This window comes from Stomoxys calcitrans, chromosome 5 (genome assembly GCF_963082655.1).
Source record: "Stomoxys calcitrans chromosome 5, idStoCalc2.1, whole genome shotgun sequence".
Taxonomy (NCBI): domain Eukaryota; kingdom Metazoa; phylum Arthropoda; class Insecta; order Diptera; family Muscidae; genus Stomoxys; species Stomoxys calcitrans.
Genome location: NC_081556.1, coordinates 52,769,044 through 52,781,570, shown reverse-complemented (window position 1 = coordinate 52,781,570; position 12,527 = coordinate 52,769,044). Strand labels below are relative to the sequence as shown.

Below are 12,527 nucleotides of genomic sequence, written 5' to 3'. Positions count from 1 at the left end.
ACAGTAACGAACTTGCTCACCCTTAGAAGCTTGGAGAGGATCGCTACATCCGCATGCAAATGCGTCTTTTTGGCTATCAAAGTTCTATTACAGGAGAGTCAAGGGCGAAAACTTTACGGAATACTACGAAATATGAAATTCGTCTCAACTGCGAGCTGCGAGCTGTCGAGTTTCGCCTTCGACAACCGGAATGAGGGTGAATAAAAATACGCGTGTTGGATGCTTTTGGTAATTTCGTTTTTTTATTGTTTTTGCTTTTGTTTTTCTTTTTAAATAATTCCATAGAAAAATTAAATTTTTAATTTAATTTGCCATACAATACATAAGTAAGTGTGGGTGTGTATGTGGATTTGTGGCTTAGGGCTTTAGATCGTGTATGCAGATAGTATGTAGATCCGCACTTGAATTTGTAATGCGATTATTTTCAACTTGACAAAACGATTATATATATATATAAACTAAAATACTTTTAAAATCCTGGGTATACTCGTATATTATTCGCACAGTGTTTATATATTTATATACGTATTTGAAAGGGAACTTAGCCAACCAATGAAAGGGATAAAAGAGTTTTGCTTATCGTTTTGTATACATATATATATATATATTTTTTTTTGTTATATTTAAACGCAAAGATTTGTTTTGTTGTTTTGCTTCGCTTTCCATGCTAAGTTAGTAGATTTCATTTCATTGATTATAAAATAAAATGTTCAGTTAAACTGCCAATAAACTGGGGAGGGGGAAATTGTTGCGGCTTTTCTTCTTCTTCTCCTTTTTTGAAATGAAATGTCTTTAGGGCAGGGTATACCGCACATATGGTACTTCAACGTCTTCGCCTTCTTCGTCATTGCAGCAGATTTCAAAGACCAGAGAGCGCTCATGCGGCTCAATACGTTTCTTGGACACGCGGCGCACTACTTCGGACATGGGTAGAGGCATACGTTCGGCACACTTAGCCTTGGGCATAAAGAATGAATAGAGCATCGATACACCCTGAGACAACATTGTGATCTTAAGTCTTTCTTTCTTCTCAAAGTATTCCAAGAACTCTTGCAATGTCAATTCTCCGGGCACCTCAAACCGATCCCACAGAGTCCATTCTTTGCCGTAGAACGTTTGTTTAGTAGCCGGCACTGGTTCTGAGAAAGCCACGAGTGGTAAAGCAATGTTGGCAAAGCCGTTCTTGAATTTGGACATTTCCTTGTGTCTGCAAAGAAGTATTTTTTTGGTTAGTTAGACTAAACTCACGATTGTATTGTATTAAGAATCCTGATAAACTTACCCCATAATAAGTTTAATGATTTCCAAAACAGCCCATCCCGAAATCAATGAGGTTGTAGTAGCAATAGCTGGCATAATTTTACCAGCAATCAGTTTGGATTTGTGACGATCTGCAGGTGTGATCTTATAGTTGGTCGCTCTCAGATTGGAGGCAGCAACTATAAAGTCCATGTGTAAGTTATTGTCATCGTCCTTCTCGAATTGCAGCGGTGTGATGGTAAAATTCAATTTTCCCAATGATTGCAATTCCGTGAGTATTCTATTTACACGATCCTGATCCACTTCCGATGAGTCATGATTATTGGCTTCGGCAGCAGCAGCTTCGTTGGTTTCAATTTTGACGCCTGAGCGTGGTTTGAATTCGGGTACCTACGGAGAATAAATATAGTCCATTAAAGCAACTCAAAAAATTAAAACATCGACGGGGTAGGTAGGTAAGCTTTGAATTTAAGTAGCTGGAAAAACTAAAGCAACATTGACGCTTTCTGAATTAGGTGCTAAGAGACCATTTGTATTCCAGCTACATACGCTGAGGTCGGGACGACTCAATAGGCAAAATGGAAAACCTATTCATGCTGTGGAGATGACTAACAATGCTATGACGCGTTCTCTAACATTAGTGGGGTCGACAAACAATCATAGAACAACAAAGCGATCAGAAACTGGAGACTTTGTACTCCCGCAATAGAGAAAGGTATACAAGCTTCCACTAGATAAGGGCATGATGAAGGAATCTGTCCGATTAGGAGCTAGATTTCACTCACTTTTATCCCAGCTGCATACGGTAGTCAGTAGGACTCAATAGGCTAGGTGGAAAACCTCTACATCTGTGGCGATAGCTAACATGCTATGACGTATTCTCGGCAAACAGCCATGTTGTTGTTGTTGTAGCCACATTTGGAGGTGGTGATCCTCGGAACGAGCGAGCAAGCTCGTTCCGTTCCATAACAATCGATCGCCGCGGGAATATGTTGGGCATTGGTTATTTAAAGGCGCCAATAACTCGTCTGCCATATCGAGCATCATAGGCACTCAGTATTTAAGCAGGGACTGGTGCCATTCGGCCTCTAACTGAGACTCTCCAGAGGGATCTGCGTCTCAGACGAGTGGGTCTGGCTGGGCAGTTAAACTGGTAATGTGTGTCGTGTGGTCACAGTCGGGACACACATAGTGCACGTTGGCATCAATCGTTGCTCTGTAGAAGTTGAAGCGGCTGCATCTCTCGGATCGTAATTGAGCCAGAACTACCCTGGTTTGACGGGGGAGGTCAATTTCTTCAGGTGCAATGGAAGGCGGTCGTACAACAACATCAACCGATGGCTATTCACCATATCTGCTACCGTGTCTGCATAAATACTGTCCAGACCCGCAGCTTGATCGAGAGGTTCTCGCTTAAGCTCATGAAGATCCACCTTTAGGCTTATGGCGGTGGATAGACAAGATGATGATTTGGATGGTGCCTGCGATAACAGTCCAGAAGGTATTACTTAGGCAGCATGTAGTTATATCTTCGCACTGGTAGGATCTTTGCCTCCTGATGGAGGTGAAATCGAAATCCATGCTGATGCTCGAAGCATGGAAATTCTCCAACGGGACTCGGGAGGAGTAGTCCCTCAACTGAATTGGCTACTGGTGGAAAAAGAGAGATCGGTCTGTACAACTCTTCTTTCCTCGGGTCCTTTTTAGGCTTCTGTAGCGGTATCCCTCTGCCCATCTTCCAGACATTGGGTACTATAAGAGCGTTAAAACAGAGATTGAAGACAGTCGTAAGGTACTCGACTCCAGGTAGATCCAAAGTCTTTAGCATTAATGTAGAAATACCTTCGGGGCCCAACATCTTGGCGCCACTGATGGTATTCGTAACTTCGTCCACGGTAAATTGTTATGGCTCCATCGGCTTGGAGACCACGACGAACTGCTTTGCTCCGCTTATGTTCGTTGACTACCCTGTTTATTTCCAGATTCAGCTCACTGATTCTGGGGTTAGTGGGGTTCGTGCAACGAATCCCATCACGCTCGTCTGCGAGTATTCGACAGGCTGGTATAAAGCGAGCGGCTGCTGCGTTAATGATATTCCGGAATTTCTTCTCGGCAACTAGCCCATTGTCCTTTGTATGGAGGCAATGACAATAGTCTAAAGCTGACAAAAACCTTTCGAAGCCCCTTAACTTAGCTGTGTAACTTAGTGCCCTAATAGCAGGCTTGGTAGCGAGCTCGGCTTACCATCACAAAAGTCGTGGATTCAATACCCGCAAGAGGCTTTAGTCTGCTCATAATCTTCTCCACATGTCCTACACACGCTAACACTAGCCGCACCTATTCTGTATGAGTGGGCCCGCAGTTTTATGTGCCCCATAATGATACCGAAAGCTATACTTATCTCATGTATACTTCCTTTCAGTATTAGCCTCGTCTTCTGACTATTCGGATCTTCTATTACCTAACCTAACCTCACCTAGGTGGTTGTTGTTGTAGCCACATTTGCATGTGGGGGTGGTGATCCTCGTCAAGCCCCTGTTGATGGATAAGCTCGTTCCGGTCCAAAGGACCGACCGCCGCGGAAACATTTTTGCCATTGGTTATTTAAAGGCGCCAACAACTCGCCTTCATATATCGAGCATCATAGGCACTCAGTATTTATGTAAGAGCCGGTGCCGCCCGGCCTCTCACTGAGACTCTCCGCTCGATATCGCTGATCGTCCGCCACTGCAGTTGCAGCTACTCCGTATGGAGCATTTCACTATCTGTAACCTGTGGACGCACCCGGTAGCTCGCAGCGAAGCTTCTCGTACACAGATTGGACCTCAAAAATCCAACCTGTGTGGTGCTCACAGCTATGCCGTGCCGTGCACTTAGGTGGTGGTACTTGTTGGCTACATTGTACTTTTTCGAAGCATTCACTATAGCATTTCAATGCTTCCGTTTAGTCGCATTTTTTTAATATAAGCCGCATATCACTCACCTGAACTTGTTGAACCATAGCAATAATGGCATCACGATCACGAACTTGTGGTAATCCATATACTTCGGCACGCAAATTTGCAGCAGCGTAAACATAATCAACGTGCATTGGATCATTGATATCAAACACTAAAGGTTCAGGACAACGTTTGGGCCCTGACCAAAAAGGTTGACCGCTAGAGGTAATTTGATTAGGAGGGAAATTGTAGAGTAATTGTTTGATTTGATTGGCATAGGATTCTTCCCAGTAGAGACGAGCCCATTTAACGCAATCAGCAAAGTCTTTAGGCTTGTCATCAATCAATGCAACCTAAAAATAAAAACACAAAACAAACAAATAATAATTTACTTTGCACCTGCTAAGGTCGTTGTCGTCACAAACCTTAACTGACTCCAGAGTTTCCAAGGGCTGGATTCCGGTTAGTTTCAATGTGCGCTCAATAAAATTGGGATCAGAGGCATACAAGGCTGCGTTTTCAGCTTGCTGTGTGAATATGCCCTCAAAACAGTCTCTGGCCCATTGCAGTGTGTGTTCAATGGCGTTGGGGAAATTCTTCAATGTACAAATAGGTATGCTCTTCTCTGGAGGATCTTGTGACGAGCTGTACGATTCGGTCAAGAATGGCACAATAACCTGAACATTGCCCATGGTGCTGAGAGTACCAGACTCCACCAGGGGAATGCGATTAAAAACACATTTGCGATCCATGTAAATGCGGGCATCGATGTTATCCAAAGCATTTGCCACGCCATCTAATTGGCTGTAGAATTCCTCAGAGAATACTTTCTCGGTTTCCGCACCGACACGCAATTCATAAGCTGTAACCTTGACATCGGGATTCATTTGTTTGATGGCAGCCACTGCCGTTTGGGCTTTAGGTTTTTGCACATCTTTCGGTCGGAAAAGGAACTGGCGATTTAAATTCGATTTTTCAATGAGATCCATGTCAGTGATGAAGAGTTGACCATTGCGAACACCAGCACCGATCATAGCAAAATTCTTAATCAGTTCACAACCAATGGCGCCGGCACCAACAATAAAGTATCTAAATAAGCAAAAAGGAGTGTCACAAAAACATTAAAAACTTTCCAATTGCAACATTCAAAGCGCCAAATCTACTTACTTAACATCGCCCAGTTTGTCCTGGAACTTCTTACCAAATATGGCAATTTGAGTATCATATCTGGAGCCGATTGGTTGGGCATCGGCCTCTTCCACTCCACCTTCGGGCAAACACTCGATAGCATCAAAGTAAAACCATTGATAGATGGGGGTGAATTTGCCACTGCAAGCTTTCAAAACTTCCTGAGCCACCATGCCACCCATAGCAGCGTCAATGGGGCAGGTGTTGCCCGAACAGATTTTTGCAAAGGTGAGCACCACATCGTCGGACACATTCTCGTCCATTGATTTGCATAGCTGCAAGAATTTCTGAGCATCTTCTTCATTCCATGGACGAGGTGGTTTACCGCCATTCTCCTCGCGATATTTATGAAGGGCTTTGAAAGCCACATGTAAGCTTGAAGGGTATTCAAATTTAGCAAAATCCGATATCAGGAATTCCGGTTCTTTTTCGGCCAACTCCAAGGGTTTGAAACTGATTGTTTTGGGCATTTTTACCTGTGTCACAATACCACCGGTCTTGTATTCGCTGAAATTACTGGTGTCGCCAATGCTGAAGGTATATGGACCCAAAACACTGATTTTCAGTGGAGCACAACCATTCAATTCAGTCATGCCCTGGACTTCTGAGAATGTTACATAGTCACCGTCATTCAAACCATGACGAGTTTCATCCAAGCATGTAACCACGCCTTGTGCATCATGGGTCACACTAGCAATCATGGTGGAAATGTTTTGGGCACCATCCTGATCGTAGATGGTAAAGTTTTCTCCAAAGTCACAAAACACCTTGGCATATAGGCCGCGAGTTTCGGCAATGATCAGGGCAATATTGTTGTCATGGGCAAATTTAGCAATGCGATGTTGCTCAGCATCGCTAGCATTGGTCAAGACAATAACACGGAATTGACGAAGAAAATCCTCGTTCAACTCACCGGAATATGACGAAGTGCGCACATAGTTGTTAAGCTCAGCTAATTTATTGCAAGAAGCTTCAGCACGATTTCTACCAATATCGGCTTCCGATAGATAAAATTGGGATGACAAATCTTGAAGCTGAAAGAAAAAAAAAGAATATTATTTAAAATTTTAGAAAATAGCAATAAAAAAAATCGATGCTGGACTGGGCCAATTGTCTTACAAGCTTTAATAAACATATGTACAGCGGTCAAAAAAAGTATTCATCATTCAATGTTTTTTTTTTAATAAGTCTACAAAAGACAATTGGAATAAAAACATATTAAACTAATGATGCAGTAGTGCTTGTGTGATATATATGTACACAATTTCATTGTTTTTAAAGAAAAAAATAGTATTTATTGGAACAAAAAGGGCCATTTTACAGCTGAACACAAAAAATTAAACAAAAAAAGTATTCATCATTGCAAAAAAACAAAAAAATAAATAACATAATTTAAAAAAATTAATACTTTGTTATTCGACCACCGCGTCTTATAACTTCTTTTAAACGGTTTGACATCGATTGGACTAATTTAGCGGTTATATTTTGGTCTATATTAGTCCATTCCTCCATTATCACCTGTTGCATTTGACTCTTGCTCGAAAAATTGCGCGTTCTCAATTTGCGTTCGAGATGTTCCCAAAGATGTTCAATTGGGTTCAAGTCGGGACTTTGAGGAGGAGTTTTAATGACTTTGGGGCAGTTATACAGCATCCACATCTTGGTATTTAAAGCAGAATGTTTGGGGTCATTATCTTGATAATATTGAAAGTTATTACCAAGCCCAAGTTTTACAGCACTATCTTTTGAATTCCTCTTTAAAATGTCAATGTAATACTTATGATCCATTACTCCATTAATAATTTCAAGATTTCCCGCTCCTGAAGCCGCCATACACCCCCAAACCATTAAACCACCTCCACCATGTTTTACAGTAGCAACTGTGTTTCGTTCTTCAAGCTCTGTATTTGGTTTTCTGTACACTATGACCTTTCCATCGCACCCAAAAAGATTAAACTTGCTCTCGTCTGCAAAAATGACTGTTTTCCAAAATGATTCGGGCTGTTTTACATACATTTTTGCGAAGTTTAGCCTTTTCACTCGGTTTATTTTATTTATAAAGGGCTTCTTACGTGCAGTTCTTCCTCTGTAACTATGCCTTTTGAGTGTATTTCGAATTGTTTGTGTAGTAACTTCCTTCCCTAAATATTCCATAGTGTTTTTACGAAGAATGGTCGCATTTGTCTTCGGAGTTTTCTGAACTTGCCGCACTAGCCAACGCACATCTCCAACTGAAAGTGCTTTTGGTCGACCAGATCTTGGTTTATTGTCAACAGTTTTCGTTTCTGTCCACTTTCTGATGATGGATTGTATAGTAGATCGTGGTCTATTTAATATTTCACTGACAGTTTTTTGAGTTAAACCATTCCTGTGGTGTTTTATTATCAAAACTTTTACCTCATCAGAAACCTCGTTTTGCTTACGACCCATTTTGACAAAAACTATATTTCAATGAAATTAAATATTTGCTGTCAAGGGCAAAGCCTCCTTTACTAAATAAAACAGAAAAGGGGGATTCCCAAATAATATTTGAATTTGACTTTGATGATAGCACATCAATGATGAATACTTTTTTTGTTCTGTTTTTGGTGTTATTATATAAAATTGCATTTTTTGCGCTAATTAAATTTATTTTTTGAATTTATTTTAAAACATATTACGAAAAATAAACTATTGCATAAAACTGCATTATTTGTTTACTTTAGATTTTCTTCAATTACCCAAAATAAGTGAATTTATTATCAATTTTGCTAATGATGAATACTTTTTTTGACCGCTGTACATATATTTTTATAACAACACATTTTAGTATATGAATGTGATTATCTCGTTTATGAAAGTACAGGCTAGCTGGCACAAAGTGTTGCCAAGTTCACACTGGTATATCTGTCAAACAAGATATAATATTTGTTTCATTCATTATATTGTTTACAAGCCACCAAAAGCATTTTTTTCAGAGTTTAATTGAAGAGAAACTTGTTCGTGTTGGATTTCAAGCGTAATAATGTGAAATCTTTAATTGTTCCGCGAGCGGAATTTGACAGTTATTTAATTTATAAAAAGAAAAAAACAAGACAATGAAACAAATAAAGCAAAAATGATGCCGACAATGATGTCAAGCGTTGCCTCACTATGAACAGAGTACTTCTTTTTCACCTATTTTCCTCCAGCGTTTCGTCGACGTTTTTTTTTTATATGGAGTTTGACAGCATTCCGCCTAAAAAGCTAAACAGAATGAATCAGTTTTACGTACAATAAACTCAATCGGCAAACTTCTAATTGTAACTAAGTGTTTGCTAGTGTTAGTGATGTTTTATTTTTATTTTATGTATTTACTAGGAGTCAGGATTCAGTGAATCCTGACTAGGAGTGGAAAAAAATATTATTTGTGGATACATAAACAAACTATTTGTATAAAAATATAAATAAATTTACTTCTAAAATAAATAATAAATAAATGTTTCTTTCATAACAAGCTTTTGCAGTAAATCTGTTCGAAGTAATAATGATTTTGAAAGTGTTGTGCTTTTGATTTTGCTAATACAACAACATTATACAAGTGAAAGATGCAGGGAACGGCTTTTGGAAAGTTGTGCTTATTTAACTAATACCAACGAAAATACTACAAAATCTAGTTATTTTTACAAATAAAAGCTGAATTTGTTCCTTTTTAAATAGTATTGTGTTTCATTATTTATTAATTTCGAAGGGGTAGGTTTTGGTTGAAATTGCAACAACAACATGTATGAATTTGAGTACGGTCCACACACTCGCATTTGTATGTAAACATGTACGTACGCAGCTGATAAATCGGTTGGTGCCATATTAATTTTTATATGTAAATGGCAACATTTTGGCCAAAGAAACACAAAAAAATCAAATGTGGTAACCTCGTCAAACCACTGAAAAAACGATTTAAGGAAATTTTTTTCCCCCCAAAAATACGTAGTACCACCCTTTAGCCAAAAATTGTTTAAAAAAAAGCATGTTGCACACATGACTTCGTTCATATAGTGGCTGTCCATTTCGCCAGATGCCAATCCGAAGGATCTTTCTATTTGGGACAGGGTAAGGACTAAAAAATATGCCAGTATGAATGCGCTGAAGAAACATTTTTGTGGGAATGGTCCGAAATACCGGCATATTACATTCGTGCAGCTTGCAACTAGTTTTTGACCGACTCCATGTTCCACCGACGCCATGTTTGTGGATAAAAATAAAATAAAATGTGCGTGGAATTCACAGGTGGAAGAAATGGATAAAGAATGGTTTTCTATATTTTGGAAACTTTTTAAATGTTGGCCCAGGTTGAAAAATGTTCATTTGAGCGACACAGCCTTAGTGAGTTTGACTGTTAATCTACGACAGGGCAATCGCTAAAACTTCTGTGCTTACTGAATAGTCGTGTGCTTGGAAACGAAATTGTGGGCGAACTGATACATGGGCTGGGTTGATAAACAGTTTAAGCTATAAACTGTTCACGAATCATAAGAAAGTTACGAGTATATAGGCGAGCGGACATCGAACATTAGGGAGAAAAGGAAGAATATAAGTTTTATGACTGTAACTTTTGGTTCAAGTCTGGATTTTTATGCAGAATCGAATGGTATATTGTATTTATACTTGCGGAATTGAAATTTTTAAAAATAATAGACGATTTTGCATGAATGTACGGACTCTACTTATGGTATAGGCTATAAAAATTTGTCTTTGAAAATCCCACTACATACTTGTGTAGTTCCTGCTTCATTTCAATCATTACCGTTACTACTATTGATAACGTATCTGAATGGTATACGGTTTTTTATCAATCTGGCAATGCGATTTTAAAAACGGACACATATGTAAGTACCAACTTATGTTCACAATGTTTATACAAGCAAGGGGATTGGATTGGGATAGAAAAAAAAATGCTTACATTAAATTGCCCTTACTTTGAGACAATTTATTCGCCTTGCGATGCCATAACTAATACTAAAGTTTACATAGTGGAAAAATTGTAGCCGCTATTTATCAGCAACTTTTCTACTATAGGCTGTATAATTTTTGTTCAATTTTCACAACATTGCAAGATTATAAATCCTAAATTCTTATTCCATCGAAAACAAAGTTATCATATTTTAAAGCTTATTAAAATAAAGCGACCAACCACCGCATGCAATTTATGTATCTATTTCAATGAAATAAAGATTTCGCATCCGTCACATGAGTGGTTATTTGGTTACTTTTTTTATTGAGGTTAAGAAAGTATGAACAAAGTTGCCATATAATAAAATTTTGCGGATTCTAGTGGGAAATTCTTAGTCGTATTATAAATGAAGCTTTAAAAACTGATAAATTTCAAGTTAGACCGAAAGGGCATTTTTAAACTATTATAAGACTGATACATCCTGAATACACGTTTTTTAAAGTGTAAAATATTTATTGTAGGCGTTTCTGTATTTGAACTATTTAATTAAGGCCACTGTTAGGTAGATGTTAGCAAGACCGCCTGTGACGATGGACGCCGGTGGTTATTATCCCCTCCTACTCCTTTCGACATTTGGGAGGTACTATCCTATGCATAGAAACAAAAAAACTTGCTGATTTCATTCTATAGGACATTCCCTTATATTACTTATGGTAAAATATAAAAATGTTTTTTTTTATCATTGTTATTTGCGTAGTGTTTCAAACAATTAATAGCGAAAAACAAGGGGTTTCAACGGTGAAAAACGAGCCTAGTACCGGCTAATAAAAAGTTTTTACAAAATCAAAACTAACAAAGTGAAAAAAATTATACTAAGCCGGCCGCATGATTCTACCTTATGGATGTACAAGGGATTTAAAAGTAATAGTAATATTTGTAATGACCTCAACTTATTAAATTTTACCTTTGTTGTATATTTTCAGCCATATTCACAAAAAATTATGGAGGTTTTATAAATTACTAATGGGCATTTGCACCAAAAACAGTATTCACAAACCTTTAATAGCCTGTTAAGGGTTTAAAAAAGCTTTGTTCAGTGAGAAAAGTTATTGTAAGCCCTGACTTCCTTTAACCCTATATGTAATAACCTCATTTAGGGCTGGTATTCTATTATGCTTTCGGAATAGCCACTGAAATTTTTATTTCGCATTCGAAATTTGACAGCAATCAAATGATTTTGTTTCCATACCAAAACACGTTTCTTTATCTGCACTTTTTATTTTCTCTATTTTATATATATTTTCTCAAATAAATAAAAACGATTCATTTTTCTTACTATAAGCGGAGTACTACTTTTCCGCCTATTTTTAGCCAACGTTTCGCCGACGTTATTTTATATGAAGTTTGACAGCATTCCACTCCAAAAGCTAAACAGAATACTCAGTTTTATTGATAATCTGCATACGCTTGCAAAATAATATTATCCAATATCGTGTACGTGTTCTAAAACAATATTTCGTTAAAAATGTTTAAAAAAAACAAAGAGAACTTTGGAAAAAGATCTCCTAACGAAATTTTAAAAAATTTGACAAAAACAATTTCTTTATGTGCCTAATTCAAATAACCGAAATTAGGAGCGGACATAGCCATGAAAGTCCTAAATAGCAAAAGCAAAAAATAAAAATTTTTTATTGGTGTCTACAATTGTTTTTGACAGTGTGAATCAGCTGATTGCAAATCTATTGCAATATATTGAATTCATTAAAAAAGTTGTTCTTGAGATGCGATGGTTATAATGCATTGCAATTTAAGATGTTCGGGTGGCTATTTGTGCAAATTTTGTGATTTTGTAATAAAATAGCCGTACTCTATTTTAGTGATGCAAACTAAATAAAACAAACCAAACATCAGACTCTGCACCGGTCTATAAAAATAATAGATAATTTTATGTTTAAAATTGCCTGCTTATTATCACAGTTGCTTGTGGCAAGAACAATGCATTTGTTTATAGTGAATTGCCTCTTTTTTTGATAATTGTTAAACAATTAAGTTTGATAATATCTGGAACCTACTGTCACAAAACCGAAGCAATAACCATTTTTTCGGCACTATAGGCTGGTACTATATTCGCTTTTCGCGATATTTCTTGCTGGATTTTCTTTTAGATAATAGATTTTAAAGCAGAAAATTTTGCCGATTTCATTCAGTTGGACGGACGTTCCCTCATTACT

General features: G+C 37.9%; 1 protein-coding gene across 2 annotated transcripts in view; it reads right to left on the bottom strand.

Moving 5' to 3' along the window:
* Positions 1-220: 220 nt before the first annotated feature.
* Positions 221-12,527, bottom strand: part of LOC106091630 (ubiquitin-like modifier-activating enzyme 1) — a 31,015-nt gene continuing 18,708 nt past the window's right edge. For both annotated transcript variants that reach the window (XM_013258212.2, XM_013258213.2), the window contains 5 exons: positions 5,367-6,421; positions 4,625-5,288; positions 4,244-4,552; positions 1,283-1,650; positions 221-1,207 (listed from right to left, as the gene is read on the bottom strand). In XM_013258212.2, the coding sequence (XP_013113666.2) occupies positions 793-1,207; positions 1,283-1,650; positions 4,244-4,552; positions 4,625-5,288; positions 5,367-6,421 (2,811 nt within the window). In that variant the 3' untranslated portion in view covers positions 221-792. The remainder of the gene's footprint in view (positions 1,208-1,282; positions 1,651-4,243; positions 4,553-4,624; positions 5,289-5,366; positions 6,422-12,527) is intronic.